The sequence below is a fragment of the Pseudorasbora parva genome, chromosome 16 (genome assembly GCF_024679245.1).
Source record: "Pseudorasbora parva isolate DD20220531a chromosome 16, ASM2467924v1, whole genome shotgun sequence".
NCBI lineage: Eukaryota > Metazoa > Chordata > Actinopteri > Cypriniformes > Gobionidae > Pseudorasbora > Pseudorasbora parva.
The window spans coordinates 26,241,032-26,261,876 of NC_090187.1; the positions used below are offsets into that span (position 1 = coordinate 26,241,032).

Genomic DNA, 20,845 nt, shown 5'->3' on the forward strand with positions numbered 1-20,845 from the left:
TTTTAACTAAATAAAAAATGTACATGTTGGTGTTATTTGTTTTTTTTTTAAAGATATCCTAACACAGTTAATACATTAATCTCTCATTTGGGCAATTTATTTAGAGATTATCAAGGGGTTAATCTAGCACTCGGAAAGCGTTCCACCCATAGGGACGGCCATTGCTAACCAAGCCATCACCTGCTGTTAGCATCCCATTGACTCCCATTCATCTTTGAGTCACTTTGACAGTGAATAACTTTACATCTGAGGCGTTTAAAGACTCCATTTGTCCATTGTTTATTTATAAAGAAACACAACAATGCATAAAAGGCTCCATTACCTTGTATCTTACACTATCGCCCCGTAGAAGCTGTTTTTGTAAAAATAGGCTAACGATTGCGTCATAACCAACGCGACTCTGTCGCACAGTTGAGAAATTACCGTATAGACAAGAGGAGACGCTCAGAAACAATCTTTTACTGTCTATGAGGCAGTCGGGGGTACGTGGAAACATAAAGTCTGATAAAGTCAAGGGAGAGGAATGGGGCTAAATAGCCGCATTAAGAAGCCGATAGTGAGCCAAAAGCAACAGGAGAAAATATTTAAACAACGTGATTCAGATTTCACTTTCCACAACTACTAGAAGACCTACAGCTGTCAGACAGGTTGCTTACGTCACATCTACTTCGTCAAGCTCAGTCTGAGCCTGCGCAGTACACTCAGCCATCAGGAAGTGAGTGCCTCTGATTGGCCTCATTTTCCGCCGTTAAAGTCAATGGGATAGCTCTGTCCAATTCTTTTACTGTCTATGGAGTAACTTTTGCTCTCAGGGTCCTCAACTACTGTCGTAAGCTCTGTCATCCAACAACAGGGGATGCCATCCCACATGCATTTGTTGACATGACAACCCTGATAGCCCTGAACTAGTGATGCGCAGATCGTCTCATAACCCGCGGACCCCATATGTCTATTTAATGGTCGTGGGTGCGGAGCGGGTTGTAAAAATATATACAGTGGTGCGGGGCGGGGCGGGGCGGGGCGGGCCGAATAACTTCATAAAAGCGGCCCCGTGGGTTGGTGCAGCACTAACAGTTACCCTGAACACTGCAGGAGGAATTCACATGCAGGTGTTCTTCTGGCGTCGCGTGTGAAATGGCTTCATCCCAGGTGGCATATGTTTCAGCATGTCATATGAATATAATTTCACGGGTTTTATTTTTTTCAAACGCCAAATAATCGCGATGCTCACGTTTACAAGCGAGTGGAAGGTAATCACCAAAACAAGCATGACAGCATCAGTCGGGCACGCCTCCTTCAGCTCACGCCAACGAGCAAACGCTGGTCACATGTTGATCCTCGTCCTGCCTTTAATCAGATCACTTTTTAGTTTCCTCTTATTGCTTTCCTCCAACAAAACCTTTTCTTTCTTATTTGTCTGTGCTGCTTCGGACATGACTATATTATACGACAAACAAAGTTGGGCTCGCACGTCCGAATATAAGGAAGTGTGGGTGTTGGTGGAAGTGACGTATATGCCGTAAAGCAGTCAAATTTTGTAGTTCTTTTTGTTCTCGGGTTACTACCCGAAACCCGAAGTTTAAAAGTACGCTTAAAAATGATACAGACCCCATCAAGCTATGGCAGACATGTCCTTCAACCTATTGTAAGTCAATGAATCATCACAAACAGTCTTGAAAATATATTATGAAGGTTGAAAAGTTACCTAGTGCTGCTTTAATGGAAGTGGCAGCCAGCCGGAACACTGCCGAATCCCAGCACGACCATGAAAACATGGAATTACAATTAACAAGACTGATTGTGTTAACCTCAGAGAGAGTTATATGATGGACAACCTGTCACTTAAATTGATTGCCCCCCAATAAAATATTGATTTTCGACCATAATGACCATACCAGATGTTTTTACGTGCTGAAAGTTATAAACTTTTACAGCCTTTTTTATGAGATCAGGAAGGGAATCTATTTACTAATGGGTTCATATGTTTTAATGAGAACAGGAAGGGGAATCTTTTTAATTATGGGGGTTATAGGTTTTAATGAGAACAGGAAGGGGAATCTGTTTAATTATGGGGGTTATATGTTTTAATGAGAACAGGAAGGGGAATCTGTTTAATTATGGTGGTTATATGTTTTAATTAGCCTAGAAATCTATACGCACCCTAGCAGCAGCAAATCTTATTTGTCGAGTGTCATCTAGCAACTCTCAATACACTTCTGAGCTGTAAATGCAAAACTGTATAGAGTCGGTGGGCGGGGCTTAATATAATGACGGCCGAGTTGCGCGTGCTTCTAGTAAACACAGACATGGCGAACGGCGGTCTTTCGAATCAGATTTGACCGCGACTCTGGAAGACTTTGAGTTGGGGGGGGGGGGGGGGGGAACACTAAGTTCAGTCAATCTCATGTCAATCTTGAGTACCTATAGAGTAGTATTGCATCCTTCATATCTCCGAAAAGTCTTTAGTTTTATTATATTTATAAAAGAAATATAGGCTCTACCGAGTCTTTCCGGAAAAAACGAGCGCCTGGAGGCGTATCGTGTGGGCGGAGCTAAAGAATGACGAGCGCAAAGCGGTGATGTCCTCAAGCGTGGAGAAACCCATGGCTATCAATTCTCAGCTAATAGATATGATCCAGAATCAAATCTGAGGCAGAAATAAATTGAACAGGAGAAACAGCAACATCAGGACGTCCGTCTCTGTGGTATGTACTGTATTTAGTGGCCTGTCAACATTTGTGTGTTTTACTCGCAGTTTATGAGGACATGATTCGGTTTATGGACTATTGTATGCGGCGACTAAACCTTAGCAGTAGCAAGCAAAACTGTTTTGCACGTCAGACTAGTGTAACGTTAAACATAGAACAACAATGGAGTCCGTTAGAATGACGAAGCACACGATCGTGTCGTTTACAGATGTTTACTCACGCGCTGATAGCCAACAACACAGACATTTGAAGCAGTTTTACTCACCGGCTGCTTCCAAAGCAGGACCGAACCTTTATCGCTGGGACCGCTCCGTCAAAAACACACTTCTTTGGTATGATTTGGTGAAGTCCTCCTGTGACAGCAGTGACCGTGGAAATCCACTTTGCGATGCGACTGAAGCAATGTTGTGAAGCTTCCCGTCATTTCTGCGTTCAAATCGGTTCAAATGCAGCGCTGCCTTCCCGGAATGCTGTGCTGAAGCGTTGAAGTTGTTTGATGTCACCCATAGGAATAAAGTGAAGCGCGGCGTGACAGAAGTGTTCACGGACGCCTGGATCTGCACCTGAGAGAGTGTTTATGGGGCGTGCATTTCCTCTCTCGCTCTAGTCACACGCGCGCACCCTACCGGGAGAAGAGCCCGTACGGCCCATACAAGGACCTTTCGCTTTGTTCACGTCAAGCCGACCCATACTCGAAAAAAACTCTCAGAAACTTGTGAAAAACCGGAAGGAGTATTTTTGACACAGAAATACTCCATCAAACGTCCAACATTAGTTTTTGAAACTTTGTCTATGTTTAGGATGGAAATCCAAGTCTTTAACAGTGTAAAAAGCTCAGTATGCATGAAACAGCATTTAATCTGTCAACGAGCTCTGTTTCACCTTCGTTGCTCTGGTTGGTTGTAGCGATATCCAATTGCGTGCACGGCAGAGGGAGTTTGAAAGACAACCGTTTATCCCGCCCCTCGGATTGAGCCCTGTCAATGGTGAGTTTCCAGACAAAACATCTTGATGTGGGTCTGACCGTCTGGCTTGTTTTAATGAGAACAGTAAGGGAATCTGTTTACTTATGGGGGTTATATGTTTTTACGAGATTAGGAAGGGAATCTGTTTACTTATGGGGGTTACATGTTTTTATGAGAACAGGAAGGGGAATTTGTTTAATCATGGGGGTTAATGAGAACAGTTCGTAGGTTGTTTAAAGCAGTATAAGCAGTATACATCATTCTTAAGTACAATGTTAGCAGATGCTGTTTGTGGCGGTGGTGCTGAATGGCTGAATGGCTTATATTAATCAAGAATCAATTATTTACTCTATGCAGGGGTTGTTTCACTGTGTTATGCGAAGAAAAAAAAAGATGTTCTTTATAAAAGAAGCCCTTCAGAAATAGTTTAACTTTCATTTATCATACACAATTGCAACAAAATTTTACATAATTCTGAAATGAGTGCACGAACCAGCAATATAATGCTCAACCGCATCATGAGTAAACCCGCTACACTAACTGGCAGTTTGTCTTCACTGGCAGTTTGAAAGAGTAATTTATATTATTACAATATATTTTCCATAGTGCCTTGATTTACTCCACAACCAGGGATGGTTGCCCAGCAGCAGCTGCATCACATTATTGTGTAAATAACTAATTTCTGTTATCATATGGCCTACTCAATAAAAACGCAACACACAAAACATATAATCAGCTGCTACTATGGCGGAGAAAAAAGAAAGAAAGAGTCAAGCCATCAGCAGCTGGATTTCAGGGCTGAGGGGGTAGCTCCAGTTTGTCTCTACAAAGTTGGACCAACACGATCTAAAAGCTGCTGAATTTGCTGTAGTGGCAGGCATAATTTATTTTGAATAGCAGCTTCTGACATGGTAGCCAGGGGACTAAAGTTTTCACGTATGAAATATTTCACGTATGCACACTAAATGGCTCCACGGACGGCTCTGTCTTTGATTTAGCTCAACTATTCGCTGTCTCGCTGCCATAGTTTGACCAAACTCCTCCACAATCATTCCCTTTAAATAGGCTCCTAAGCCTCTCCTGTCTAATGGTTTGCCAGCTGATGTACCTTTGGATAATATAATTAAAAAGCTAACAACCATTCGTGTAATGACACTTTTTATGACAATTTTAATCCTTGCATAAAAAAATTACAAAAATAAAAAAAAACAATTCAACTAGCTTAATTGAACACTGGGTGTATATTACAACTAACCTAATTAATAATCTTTTTGCAAAGTGGTGGCCACTAGTGGAATTAAGTGTTAATGGTGATAAGGTACAGCTAAGAGTGGTCCAGACCAACCTTACGAAAGTAAGACTTACAGAAGTTATTCTTAACTAAGATTGTTTTGGGATACACATATTATCGTTAAGGGATACCTTAATGTATAACTTAAGAATGATGTAGAGAATGATGTAGTGTTAAGAAGGTTTCGGGAAATCCAGCCTTGATCTTTGTCACTCAAGCTCTGATTTCAGGTTCTCTGTTTCAAGCCCAGCAGATCCTTTGGGTTTTGGGTACGAATGAGCCAAATCAGTTTAAGAAAAGCATTTATAAACATTGTAGATAAATAAAGTATGAAATAAGCTTAAACAATATTTTGATATAAGGGTCAAGTATGAGTCATCTGTGCGTGACCTACTAGCTATTTTGATCGGAGCAGTGGTTTTTATCCACTTTTATAACTTTTACCCAAGATATTTATATATTAAATAAATGATATATTAAATTTGTCATGAACTTATATCATATATTATATATTATACTGTTGTCTGAGGTCAACTAATGATGTTTGTGTGAAAACATCATAACTAATAAGTAATAGGCTATTTTCTAAACTGGTTTTGTGGCTCTCTCCAAAACGCTGGGTTTTGATGGGCGTGCAGCACTGGAGACTTGGAAGTAAACAGCCACAGCTATGGATAAGATTTGCATTTAATGAGCTTAAGCTCCCCTTTAGTTCACATGACGGAGGGGAGAGAGTGAGGGAGAAGCAGCAACCAGAATGATTATCTCGATCACAGGGCTCTTAAACATCTTTATCAAACAAACACAATGTTTTATTTCTTAGAGAGAAATACATTTATTTTTTATTTTATTAAAGTTCATTCCTCAATTCATCACCCCTTTAAATTTGTTAATCATGCTTCATTTTGTGATTCCAGAAGCACTGCATGTTCACTAAAAAAACTTAATAATGATATTAAATAGTTATTAAAGGGAAATGTGGGATTTTAGCATTTTAACTTGGAGTAGGATTATATTAATAATCATTTATTCATTTAAATACTCAACCTGTGCTCCCGATGGAAATTTAAAGCCCCTTAGGGCTTAAAAAATACATGAATGTTTCGCCAATCATTATTACATATTCGGGTCTTAATGCGACCCGGACCTACATCTAACACAAATGGATCTCTACCTGTCGCAATAATATAAAACTCTCCTAATATTAGAGTAAGAATTACAAAAGATATATATAAATAAAATAAAGCATACCGGTATTTTGTTACCTTTTGGAGCTTGGAAGAGTTCAGTTTTGTTCATCACTGTCCTTGTCAGAGCTCATTACCCTGTATATTCATCACCACCATCTCAAACATATTCTTAAAACTGTAATTTTCAACATCTTCAAAATCAATATTTTGATCGCTGACAGCTTCTTCATCAGATTCACCTTTGATTAACAGTGACACTAATATTTGATTGCATTCAGTTCTTGCTCTGCAGTAAATCGCTGAGCCATTTCAAGTTTTGCTGATGATACTTTTGTTTTGTTTTTGCCTGCAGTAATTATGAGTGAAACGTCCCTTTATCATTGTGTATCAGACATTGCCACCTTGTGGAATAAAGGTCAATTGCACTGTTTCAGTAATCAAAGACTCATATTTACACTATTATGCACAATCGGGCCAAATAAGTGAAAAAAATTATTAAGGAGGAAGGTAGTGAATGATGTCCTTGGTCACTAAACATTTAATCAGTTAAATGATTGTTAGGATGCATTAACTTGGTCAGCCGGAACCGGGAACACTTCCCATAACACCTGATGTACTCGTTACATCATAAGAAGAATGGGATCTAATGTTAGTCTCTCTGTTTATCCCGAGGTGTACTGCAGTCAGCTGGATCCGGGCCGTATCCAGATCAGATGCTGGACCTGCACCTGGATATGTCAAACCCATCCCTGAAGTGTCTGCGTGTCAATTAAACTCCCCCCATAAATGCTGCATCGAAACGACATCCTCAATAATCCCGTCTCCGGTATGAGGACTCAATTATCTTTTGAATAATCTTACGAATATATATTTACCTAATTTGATTTAAGACCTGCAATGCTGCCAGAATTATAACACACTGTTTGTTCGTTGGCCAGGAGAGAACTGGCCCCCCGACTGAGCCTGGTTTCTCCCAAGGTTTATTTCTCCATTCTGGTCCTGAAGGAGTTTTGGTTCCTTAGCCACCATTGCCTTTGGCTTTTGGCCTGCTCAGGTGGGGACACCTAAATTCCAACTACATCACTGATCTGCCCGCATTGACACCATATGATAATTGAAATTAGCTGAATAAAGGTGATTTGATCTGATTTTGAGTAAAGATCCAAGGCATACGTTTACAAATGTATTAGTCGGACCCAGCCCTGTGGTTTATAGGCTAACCACTGACCTAGAGTCATTGAATAGGGAAGAAAGGATCTTGCATGAAATTTTGTTTGCAATGTAAAGACAGTCTAGAATGCAGATGAGAGAACATAAACAGATAATTTACAAAATTGCCATCAACCAGCATCAGTCCCTCAAGTGGGACTCGCATTTTGCAAGTCTCACCTTTGCCAAACAAACTAAGAAACACTTGGTGACATCAAGCATATAGTATTTTATTCATAAGACCAAAACCATGACAAGGCAGTGAGATTTTTTTTGTTTGTTTTTTTTACAAGTTGTCATTTTTAAAGATACAAGATACATAGTTTTGTCATACTGAAGCTGTTTCCGTTATACAGTGAAGGACTGAATTATGTACGTTTAAGTCCAGAACTTTGCATTTCTTGTAGTTGTATTTCAGCTACCCAAGCTTAAGTAGAAATATTAGATGCTCTGCCTGAATGTGTTAGGGGTTTCACAGCCAATTTGTCTCTACAAATTGCTAAAGTGAAGGCTAAAATATTTAAGATATTTATTTACTGTATGAACACACAAAATGCCATGTAACAGTCATAACTGAGGATAGGGAGCTCTGACTTAGATAACTGAAATTTGCTAATTTGACCCATTAAATGCAATGATGAAATGCAGAGAATGGACTTTGGGGACATTTGATGTGTGTCTATTTGTGAATGAGGATCTGAACATCTAATTGACACGGCGGATCTCTGTTAGAAGGTCAGCGATTGCATGTTATTCCGCACATGGTGACCACACATCCAACAACAGATGTATACCGATGTAAAGCAGATAAAGGAAAGGTTAAGATACAAATACTAATTCAAAGCTATTTATATCTTTTCACCCCATCACAGTTGGCTTTTGGTTGTGAGATTGTTATCATCAACATTATTATAATTATTATTATTATTTCTTTTAAATTTACATATTTATCTCAATAACATACTCAACAGAAAGGACACAGCATGGCGATCCTGACTCTAGATTATTTACAGCAATCTAACCGAAAACAAGTCACATTGAAAACATAAAACTCCTTCTGTGACAGCGTCACCGACCGTCACAAATAAATGGGCATCCATGGAAACAGATTGCAGGAGGATACAGTCATGTTTGCAGGGAACGTTGGGCTGTGTTCAAAATAGCATACTACCATACTACTCAAACTAGTATAAAGCATTATTGTACACTTTATCTGTATCTATGGAACATTTAGATCACCTCCTACATTTGCCAAAATGTGTAATATACATATAAGATAGCCCAAAGGATAGGATACTAAAAATCCTCCAATGCAGTGTGGCAAATGAACATGAAATAGCAGCTGTGATTTTTATCTCCTTCTTGATTTATTATTTTAACAGACTGATGAATTTTAACTCATTTCAGAAATCATCATTACCTGGATTAAACAGTATGCTAATATTCCAAACCGAACACAACCCCCCGCTTCCAATAATAAAACAGGAAATTACCTGACAGGCTGTGACGGAAAAACTGCCTGATTGTAAATGTAAATATGCGGTCATTACTTTATTTTGACCTATCCTTGTCAACACATTCTACCAAGTCATTTTTAATGAACGCTACACAACAAATTGTCCTGTAATATTAACTGAATGTCTTCACGTCATGATTTTGATTGTAAATGGCCCTGGATTGCTTTCATCAGATTGACTGAGGTAATTATTGTATGGAGCCAGCAGGGGGATCTGCTCTGCTCAGTCTCAGCAGTGTCAAGGTCAGGACAAGGACTAGTTAGAAGTCCGAAAGCTGAAAAACTGCATCTGCCGATCTGCATCTGTGACCCACTCAAAGAAATAAAGTGGAGGATTGTTTTCTGATATCCTGAGCTTAAAACATAATCACGAGGCATCTACATGAATTATGAGATTCACTTAATTCATTGCTGATATATTAGCAGTGGACCACCACTAGACTGAACTGCACCAAGGTATTTTATTCTTTATCAGTCTAATATGAAGCAATATTTGTCCTGAGATGTAAATGATCTGGTTAAACTGATTAGTAAAATATTTCTGAATTCAATGTGTTTCCTAATGAACTGGGACAGTCTTTTTTCTCATTTTGCTCGGTGTCTATAAGCATTGCATCTCACTGAAATATCTACCTGCGATAACGTTCAAAGCAAAAGAGGTGGACGGACTATATCAGGCTTAAAAGCTAAAAGCATCAGCCCAACATGGCAATCATACAAGACAGCAGACAGTGGTAAGCAGAGGGGCTGTCAGGTTTGAAAGCTGGAGAAATATCATTTGACTGAATGCCCAAAAGACAGTAGCATAGCCAACTGGGTGAATCGCACAAAGTCGGTCGAACATATCTGAGTCAAATTTCATTAAATGAAGAAAAAAAACTTATATACTGATTTTTATTTATTTATTTATTTATTTTCCACTAAGAAAGGGAAGAATTGTATTATTGTTTCATGAAAATGATCACATTCCCTTATCACATTAAATTAATTAATAATATATTAATTATATATATATATATATATATATATATATATATATATATATATATATATAATGTAATTTATGTATACATTATAGTAGTATTTGTAGCTCAGTTGGCTGATTTTAATTAAAAATGTTGATGGTATGATATTTATCATCTGTGTTTCTAAGAATAATCAATGACTGAAAATGAAAAACTTAACTCAAAATTAAAACATCTGGATGCGTTACTGTAATTGTGGGTGATAAATTATGATGAAAACAATGCCAACATTTTGGTGACAATTGGTAAATTTATAAACAAACTAAACACTAAAACATCTGGATGCGTTACTGTAATTGTGGGTGATAAATTATGATGAAAACAATGCCAAAATGGCAATGAAAATAATGAAAATTATAAACAAACTCAACAGTAAACATCTGGATGCATTACTATAATTGTGGGGGATTCATTTTGTTAAAAATAATGCCAACATTTTGGTGACAATTGGTAAATTTATAAACAAACTAAACACTAAAACATCTGGATGCATTACTGGATTGTGAGTGATCAATTATGATGAAAATAATGCCTAAATGGCAGTTGAAATTATGAAAATGATAAACTAATTAAACACTAAAACATCTGGATGCATTACTGTAATTGTGAGTGATCAATTATGATAAAACTAATGCCAAAATAGCAGTTAAAATTTATAAAATTATAAACAAATGTAACATTTAAACATCTGGATGCATTACAGTATTTGTAAGTGTTAAATTGTGATTCAAAGAATCATAATGGCTTCATTTTCGTTAAACAAAATAAAATGTTCTAATTAGTTGTGATTTTGGGGTCAAATATGTTGACTTCATAATATTGACCAAACCATAGAGCCATCTACACCCAGCCTGCCTACCTGCAATCCGTCCCACTTTTTCATTCGCAGACAGATGGCAAAGGATACTTGCATACCATGATGTAATGAAGTATCTGTATTCACCTACAATTGTCCCTAATTGTACAGTATTTACATTGCGGTAAAATCAGAAACGTACATGAAACCTTCTACTACATTGGAACAGACAATCTGTAGACCTATCAACATTTCCAGGTCACGTCCTACTGCCCTGTCCTATTTAGTACAAACCCAGTACAGCAATGTATCAGAATTGGACAAATACATATATACAAACAATCCTGGTCTTCAGACTCAAACCCTTCATTGTCTTTCGATTTTAGACATTATTTGTTTTCTCCTGTGTGTATGTGTTTGTGAGCATAACCCTTAAAGCCATGCATTCAAACATGTGAAGTCATATTTTGCCTCTTCTAAACCAGGACTATATATATATATATATATATATATATATATATATATATATATATATATATATATATATATATATATATATATATATATATATATATATATATATATATTTAAAAAAAAAAAAACCTATGTATCCACCCCAAGCCATGTCCCTAATTATATAGTAGAAAAGTTAAATAAACAGGCAATTCATCTCAATGAAGAGAATAAATTAATCGATAAACATTTAAATAAATAGACAGACCACTAAGAGCCTATGTAGAGTATTCAGCTCAGTTCATGTCGCGTGAACAAGAGAAGCTGAGGAAGAGAATAAAGAGATGAGGCCTATGTTACATTTGAGAAGGCTGCCAGGCGCCTCATAGTGGCCAAGCCCAGGAACAGACATCTGTCGTGAGGGACAGCAGTTGCCATGGTTACCATTTCCCTCCTCTACTCAAGGTAGATATCTTCGGTGGGACAGGCGTATTCTAAGTGCTCCTGGTAGTACTCATGGAATGCCCGTCTAAAACAAGCACACAGACACATACGTGATCAGAACATACATTGCGATATGCATATAGCAAAAATACCAGAGTTTCACAACAAGCTGTGTTCTAAGCAATCAGAAATGATTGTGAAATGCTGTTGGCAAACCATTTTATTATCGTAATGTGTGTACATAGCAGAACACTTTTTTTCTAGGTGCCTAATAACTTCACTCTTCTTAATTTAGTTATGTTCTTAAAGGGTTAGTTCACACAAAAATGAAATTTATGTCATTAATTACTCACCTTCATGCCGTTCGACACCAGTAAGACCTTTGTTCATCTTAGGAACACAAATGAAGTTATTGTTGTTGAAATCCGATGGCTCAGAAAGGCCTCCATTGACCACAATGTCATTTCCTCTCTCAAGACCCATAAAAGGCATTAAAGATGTCGTTACAATCATTTTATAAAGCGACGATAATTATTTATGGTGTTTTTTTTGCGCAAAAAATCCCCCTAAATAACGACTTATGAAGTGATGGTCAATTTCAAAACACCGCTTTTTGCTGAAAAGGTGAAACCTTGGAGCTTAAAGGAGCACTACACTTTTTTTGGAAAAAAGGCTCATTTTCTAAGCCCCTTAGAGTTAAACAGTTGAGTTTTACCGTTTTTGAATCCATTCAGCCGATCTCTGTATCTGGCGGTAGAACTTTTACCATAGCTTAGCATACATCATGGAATCGGATTAGACCATTAGCATTGCACCTTAAAAATGACCAAAGACTTTCACTATATTTTCTTATTTAAAACTTGACTCTTCTGTAGTTAAATCATGAACCAAGACCAGCGTAAAATAAAGTTGCGATTGTTTTTCAACCGATATAGCTAGGAACTATTTTCTGCGTAATATCACTGCGCCGCTGCACCCATAGTACGGCAGCAAAGTTTCCATGATTATTACGCAGGAATGAGAGAATAGTTCCTATCAATAATCAGTCAAAAATTCAAAACTTCTCTTTTTCCGTTGGCCTTGGAACACGATGTAACTACAGAATAGTCAAGTTTTAAATAGGAAAAATATTATCTTTGAAAAAATAAAGTATTTGGTAATTTTTGAGCGCGATGCTAATGGTCTAATCCGATTCAATGATGTATGCTAAGCTATGCTACAAGTGCTACCGCAAGATCAAGAGATTGGCTGGAGGGATTCAAAAACGGTAAAACTCAACTGTTTAAATCTAAGGGACTAAAAAGTGGAAAAAAGTGGAGTGTTCCTTTAATGAATCAGCGTATCGATTCATCATTCGGATCGCGTGTCAAACCGCCAAACTGCTGAAATCATGTGACTTTGGCGATCTGAACCGCTGATTCGATACACTGATTCATAACGGTTCCGAACCTTTACGAAGCAGTGTTTTGAAATCGGCCATCACTATTTAGTTGTTTTTTGCACACAAAAACTATTCTCGTCGCTTCATAAAATTATTTTAGAATCACTGGAGTGTGATGGGCTTTGTAACAACGTCTTTAGTGCCTTTAGTGCATCTTGAGAGAGGAAATGACATTGGTGTCAATTTCTGAGCCATCGGATTTCAACAAAATTATATTTTTGTGTTCCGAAGATATCATTTAATTAAAAATTTTGGGTGAACTAACCTCTTAAACTTTTTTCCCCCCATTTCTATGCTAAATGATAAGGTTAAATAATGTGTATATGTTCATAAGGTCATATTATGAAATGTGGCAGGGCTAGCCATCTCCTGCTGTGGCCCATAACTCAAGTTTCCTGTCTTCTCCAAAAGAGAAAAGCTTTAATAATTCACACAGCAGTCTATTCTGTGCTCTGATAATGGAGCAGACCAGTCACTCTCATTGTCTTATCCACTCTTTTCTTCTATTCATTTTGGATCTCTTTTCTCTGTCTCAAAAGTTCATTGTGAATGTCATTGTGTGACGTTTAAGTGCATTAGACTCACCCCACACACTCGGCTACATGTCTCATGGAGTCCTGAGAGACGAAGACGTGACATGCAAACCTGTTCAGCATCGGGTGCTTGGTGATAAAACCAAAATAACTGCAGAAAGACACAAAGAGAGAGGGATGGGTTTTATTTAGCCTGCAATATGTTCCAATGTTTACCAAATGTCCCCATAATGTAATATAAACCTGAGATCACCTACATTGTGGGGACCAGCCTGATTCATAAACATACTAAATTATGTGTTTTTGAAAATGTAAAAATGCAGAATGTTTCCTGTGATGGGTAGGTTTAGGGGTAGGGGCAGTGTAGGGGGATAGAAAATACGGTTTGTACAGTATAAAAACCATTACATATATGGAGAGCACCCACAAAGAAAGTGAACCAGACGTGTGTGTGTGTGTGTGTGTGTGTGTGTGCGTGTGTGCGTGTGTGTGTGCGTGTGTGTGTGTGTGTGTACCAGTTGTTTTTAGGATGACATCCACAGAAGGAGATGTTTTTCATTTGGAAGAAGTGACTACATCTGTCAAACTATGGAAAGAAAGGAGGAGAGGAATAATATTAAATATTTTTAAAATACTGTATAAATGTTGCTTTTTTTATTTATTAGGTGTTTTTTTTCTTTCCTAATTAAAATATATGCACATAGAAATAAATAATATTTGTTTAAAATATAATTGTTTAAAATCATTTACACTCACATGAGATAAAGAGTCATATCAGTCATATTCATAAGAGTAGCTAAATAATAAATAATATAATTAAAGGGGGGGTGAAACACTTTAAGTCAATCTCATGTCAATCTTGAGTACCTATAGAGTAGTATTGCAGCCCTCATATCTCTGAAAAGTCTTTAGTTTTATTATATTTATAAAAGAAATATGGGCTGTACCGAGTCTTTCCGGAAAAAAACGAGTGCCTGGAGGCGTATCGTGTGGGCGGAGCTAAAGAATGACGAGCGCAAAGCGGTGACGTCCAGACTAGCATAACGTACAGAGAACAACAATGGAGTCCGTTAGCGCATTTGAATGACGAAGCACACAATCGTGTCGTTTACAGATGTTTACTCACGCGACGATTGCCAACAGCATAGACATTTGAAGCAGTTTTACTCACCAGCTGCTTCCAAAGCAGGACCGAACCTTTATCGCTGGGACCGCTTCGTCAAAAACACACTTCTTTGGTATGATTTGGTGAAGTCCTGTGACAGCAGTGAACGGTGGAGATCCACTTTTAGACGCGACTGACGCGATGTTGTGAAGCTTCCCGTCATTTCTGCGTTCAAATCGGTTCAAATGCAGCGCTGCCTTCCTGGAATGCTGTGCTGAAGCGTTTAAGTCGCTCGACGTCAACCATAGGAATAAAGTGGAGCGCGACCATAAGGCGCGTCAGAAGTGTTCACGGATGACTGGATCTGCACCTTGAAAGAGTGTTTATGGGGCGTGCATTTCCTCTTTCGCTCTAGTCACGCGCGCACGCACCCAACCGGGAGAAGAGCCCGTACAGCCCATACAAGGACCTTCCGATCTATTAACGTCAAGTCGAGCCATACTAGAAAAAAACTCGCCGAAACTTGTGAGAAACCGGAAGGAGTATTTTTGACACAGAAATACTCCATCAAACGTCCAACATTAGTTTTTGAAACTTTGTCTATGTTTAGGATGGGAAGTCTTTAACAGTGTAAAAAGCTCAGTATGCATGAAACAGCATTTCACCCCCCCCCCCCCCCCCCCCCTTTAATAAATAATAAAAACTCACCATAACTGAATATGACAAACTTTTTCTTAAACTATTTAACTTGGACTATTTTGTATTTTTGCAGAACAAATCAATCATGGCTGACTGGGTATAAAGACCACTGTCATATCTGGCAGAGCCATAAAAAAATATTGTATGCACGTTTTCGCTCTATTTTTCTCACGCTCTCTCTCACCTCCCCTGAAAAGTCGTACTCATCATCCAAACTCATGACTAGTTTCACACCCTGCAGGCTTATTTCTAGCTCACAAATAGATGGGGGATGAAGATGCACCGTCCTCTTCCTCGCCATAGCGATCTGTAAAACAAACGCATCATTTCAAGTTTGCATCATATGATAAAACATTGTGCATCAGTTTGTGATCACAAACTGATCAATTTCTTGTTTACGGTACCTTCTGCATGGCAGCACACAGGATGCCGTTGCCTTGGTGATAAGGAACCTCCACCGAACCCAGGAACTGCACTCGGAAGCTTTCCATCCAAGCAGGGTTCCTCTTCATTGCTATGGAAACACACATGTACAGACAATGCTGACTCACCAAGTGCTTTAACAAAGAGAGACCAGATGTGAAGGCCAAAGAAATAGAAAAAAAAGACAACAGTCACACATTACTTACTTACCAGAGGGACAAATCAATATTAACAAAAAGTCTTTAACATATACATACTGTATTATGTACTCTTTATAAAAAATAAAAAATAAACCTTTTTTTTATTATGGAAAATAAAAAGAGTTTTATTTTTATAGGACTCCTCAAACATAAGACTGGTTGTTTTTTATTATTAAAATATTAAAGTATTATTTAAATACTTACTCATCAGGTCTTTTGTTTGGCCAACAACCTCGTGGGCGTAGTATGCTGGGAAAATCCCCCTGGCCCCTGTGCGCATATTGTACCCACGGTACCAGTAATCATCCTCCTCTTCCTCAACGAATAATGGATCATCAACATCTAACTCCAGCTCATCTGCATGTCGTGGGATGAACCTGCAGCGTGGGCATTAAAACTTGCATCCCCATTGCTTGCAATATTGCTATCAGTCATAGCAGTCATTTTTAAGTGTTTTGACAGATACTGAAAAATAAGAGTTCCTTGAGGCTTTGTGTACTTTAAACCAGCCTGGAAGCTTTTTGATTAGATCTAGGTGATTTTAGGTTATAGCGTGGGCAGCATTACTCACCTGAAGACCGCTCTGTGAGTCTGATCTCTTTCTTCTCCATTTATAGTGCACGAGAAAAGCCCAAAAGACTCTGTGCCTGAAACACGCATAGTGCACATGCATTATCCCATTGTATACTGAGGTATAAATCCCAAGGTAGACCCTCTGTGTGTGTGTGTGTAAAGCAAGATGGTTTATACCCAGGGCCCAAAATGTTATGCTACGCCGCTGTGTGTGTGTGTGTGTGTGTGTGTGTGTGTGTGTGTGTGTGTGTGTGTGTGTGTGTGTGTGTGTGTGTGTGTGTGTGTGTGTGTGTGTGTGTGTGTGTGTGTGTGTGTGTGCGTGCGTGCGTGCGTGTGTGTGTGTGTTTTGGTCCCCATGAGGGGAATGGGGGTATGGGATAGAATAAAGAGTTTGTACAGTATAAAAATCATTATGTCTATGGAAAGTCCCCATAAAAATTGGAAACCCAACACGGGTGTCACAGAGTTCTGCAAAATCCATTTAGAAGCATGCCATAGAAAACCCTTTATATTCTGAAGTCATCTCATTAGGATTATTAAATACCCTTTCTATTCAGCAAGACAGCCTCCTAAATTATGTAAAATGATCATTTAAATATCTACTAAAATGTACTAAAAGTGCTCGAAATGGCTCTGTGAATGACAGCAAATTTAATTAGGTAATTTGTTTAGGTAATATACAACAATTTGTTTAGCCTTTTCCCTTTGTGCATATTAAACCTTTACAGTAGCTTTGTTTTATTATCATATTAGTTAGCTTTGAATCCAGCAAGAGACATTATAAGCTGGGTTCACTTGTTAGATCCATCTCTGTCTCTCAAGGAATCAGGTTACTAGCAAGTGGACCACCACACAAAAGCAGCCTCAAGTTCCCCTTTAATATCAATAATATCAGAGTCCAAACCAGTAGAGCAAAGGTCATCGCTGTGGCGATTTTTGGCACTAAGAAGTATTTCAAAGAAATAAAAATGGGACGTTTGATATTATTTTATTCAACTAAAGGGAAAGTTCATCCAAAAACAAAACTTCTGTCATCGTTTACTCACCTTCATGTCGTTCCAAACCTATATGACTTACTTTCTTCCTGTCCATACAGTGAAAGTCAATGGGGTCAAAAACAAAATCTTTATTGTATGCATAAAAACACATTTTTCAAAACATTTCCTTATGTTTACAGGTTTGGAACAAAATGGAAATGATTAAATGATGACAGAATTTTCATTTTTGCGTAAACTATCCATATCGTGCAGATTATTAAATTTCACTTACTGGAGGACCGTGATGTGCTGTTGACAAACACATTGAGGAACTTCTTTGAGAAAGGCAAATCCGCCTCAGGGGAGGAGTCCTCTTCAGAGGAACTTAACAGCAAATTGGGTCTCATGTCTTCTACCAACTGGCTCTGCCCGTAAATGTCTTCGTCTTCATCAACCACTTCTTCATCACAGATAGTAGAGAGTCCATCGCTGTCCTCACTAAGAACAGAGGTACAGCGCTTCAGACTCACCAGCTCAAGCGTTGTGTTTTCATCCACCACTAGGGTGTACTTCATTGAATCATATGCCAAGGAGTTATCAATGGGCCGGTCGGAGGTTGCATTCCTCAACTCTCGTACACTTTCGTCAATAGGTGGGGAGCTGTCCAAATAAGTCTCGGTTCCATAGGGTGAAGGTGCCTTGTGAAGATCGTCCAGAAAAGGGGAGGTATCTTGCTCATCTTCATTATTATCTGTTGAGTAAGTAAGACTGAAACAGTGATTGGTCTGTGCTGTTGGGAGGTCCAGTGTAAGGCTGTTTTTGACTTCTGTGATTCGCTGCAAAGTAAGCTGATCAACCCATGTCTCCCGTCCCTCGTCCTTGTCACTGATTATGCTCTCACTTAAGCTGGGAGAGTCCAGCTCTTTCATTCTCTCCATCATTAAGTCATTATTTGGCTCCTCCTCTTCCTCTTTCTGCTTGTTTTTCAATGAGTTCTGGGATGGGAAGTCTTTGGATTCATAATTCTTTGTCCTTGGATCGAATCTCGCCATAAACACAGGTGTAACGGTGCCATATGTAGGGTTGCTCATGTACAAACAAGAGTCTGTACTCTTGCTTTCCTTCTGTCCCTCTTCAGATACGGAGCTGGCTTCTTTCTCCTTCTCTTCCACCACTCTCATTTCTGACCTTTCAGTAGTCACCTCTTGTGACTTTTCTTCAGATTTTTGATTTTGCAAATTGCAGCCATCTGTCTCATTGAAAGCATCTGTTTCTAGGTCCGACGAGGGTGAGATGGTGTCGGATATGGAAGCTGAGCGTTTGAAGCACTCCTCTGGGCAGCTGATTGGGTAGGAGCCTTCTGATATCATCCTGTTGACCAGATTGCTGAGAAGCCAAGGAGAATCTGAGTTTTCACTGAGCTCGTCCTCGGACTCTGACTCGGACTCTCCCTCGCTGTTACCATCGTAGTCATCCACAGAGGGCATGAGTTTGGGGCCAACCGGCAAGTAGAAGGAGCGTTTGAAGCTTTCAAGACTGTGGTCGGGCTCAATCTTCAACAACAACTGCTGAGAGCTGCTATCCTCACAGGGTACGGCAGGGGGAAGAGTCTCGTCTGGATCAGCCTGGTGCTCATAACCCTGTTCGTCATCTACGTTCTGCAAACCCATCAGAGCTTGGCCATCATCTAGTTGGAACATATCTGGGCTGGGATCCAGGCCTGGTGAAAGGTCTTGTTTAATTGGGTCAGGTTGTCCCAGAAGAAGAGACGCTTTTAGACCTACAATACCGCTGTCCTGCTCTGTGTCCAGCTCTTGGTCCAGTTCTTGGTCTGAGGTTGGGGAGCTTGCTTCTTCAATGGAATTGGTGAGGTGTGAGGAGCGCCCGCTGCTGGATTCACTTGTAAGGTCCAACTCTGTCTCTGAGATGGAGGAAATCATGTTACTAGCAAGTGGACCACCACACGCAAATGCAGCCTCAATTTCCCCTTCAATATCGGAGTCCGAACCAGGAGAGCTTAGGTCATCGCTGTGGCGGTCTGACTCTGTATAGCGTTTGGCATTCATATCAGCAATACCTGGATCAGAAGAAGGAGAAGTTGTGTCATTTGCAGCAGCAGATTGGCCCTGATGCATGTTTCGAGGTTCATCCATAGCATCAAGGATGTCTGATCGACTGGACGACACGTAGCTGGAGACAGAAATGGACTCTGTTGGTTCAATGCAGGGGAACTCAATGTAAGTAGAGCCCCCAGCTTCCTTGCAGGTTTGATCATAGGTATCCTTACTCATGAAGTCAATGGCAAAGTCTTTGTCCAGCTCCTCATCTGATAGTGGAGTTTCAGCATCATTTCCAAGAGGTGCAGTTGAGGACAGACACCTACTTGTGCCATCGTTTTCTAACTCTAGGTCATCAGCAGTCTCTGTGGTCACGGTGTAGGTGTCATTGGTGGGTCGCGAGCGGCAAGGTCGAAGTTTGGCGTGGCCATTTAGGTCGTGGTCAACCTCTGTGTCGGAGCACTGAGAAGTGCAGTCATCAACCGAGGGTATAAGCTCACTTAAAGTAGATTCCTCAACATCAGGTTTCACCTCAGTTGCCTCAGAGCCACTTGACGAGTTATGTTGACCAAAGGAGCCTGGTTTGGAAGACAATAAATTGATAGTAAGAATAAAGAGATGGAGGGCAATTGAGATAAGTTGAAAAGAATAAGAAAAAGACAAAATGAGAAATGTTTTTGGAGGTTCGTTTGCCATTATCAACATGATCAGACGTCTTACCACTAGTGTTGTCAAAAGTACCGACCGCGATACCAAATCGTTACTGAAAATTTAAAAAGGTTGATGCTTCGAGCACTGGTAAGCTGTAATCGCAAACACCTCTGACTGGTCATTGTGCTCACGCGCTCATCGGATGTGCCTGTGATTGGCTACAATGATCAACGCACGGCAGCGGTTTGAAAGAACATGGAAGTGTTTGAAAGTGTTTTAAAAGCGGGAGCAGGAGCATTTGAAAGCACAAGCAGGCGTCAACTAGCGGACCGGTAGGCTGATAGATGCCTTCATTCAAATGCTCCGTATCTATCTGTGCAAGCACACTGTGAAAAGCATCATTGATGTATATTTACAACATGTTTGTGAAGCGCTGATTGTAGTAGCCAATCACAGACCTAGTTGATGATCGCGTGAGCACAATGGCCAATCAGAGGTTTTTCGATTCCGCTCAACAGCGCTCAAAGCGTCACATTTTTTACATTTCAGTACCGATTTGGTATCACGGTCTGTACTTTTGACAACACTA

General features: G+C 39.4%; 1 protein-coding gene across 1 annotated transcript in view; it reads right to left on the bottom strand.

Annotated features, from left to right (window-relative positions):
• Positions 1–11,300: 11,300 nt before the first annotated feature.
• The window catches only part of mapk8ip2 (mitogen-activated protein kinase 8 interacting protein 2), a 48,452-nt gene continuing 38,907 nt past the window's right edge, over positions 11,301–20,845 (bottom strand). The window contains exons 6-13 of the mRNA XM_067420072.1: positions 17,841–20,183; positions 16,570–16,645; positions 16,203–16,375; positions 15,780–15,889; positions 15,560–15,682; positions 14,087–14,157; positions 13,624–13,722; positions 11,301–11,682 (exon numbers count right to left, since the gene is read on the bottom strand). Of these exons, the coding sequence (XP_067276173.1) occupies positions 11,610–11,682; positions 13,624–13,722; positions 14,087–14,157; positions 15,560–15,682; positions 15,780–15,889; positions 16,203–16,375; positions 16,570–16,645; positions 17,841–20,183 (3,068 nt within the window). The 3' untranslated portion in view covers positions 11,301–11,609. The remainder of the gene's footprint in view (positions 11,683–13,623; positions 13,723–14,086; positions 14,158–15,559; positions 15,683–15,779; positions 15,890–16,202; positions 16,376–16,569; positions 16,646–17,840; positions 20,184–20,845) is intronic.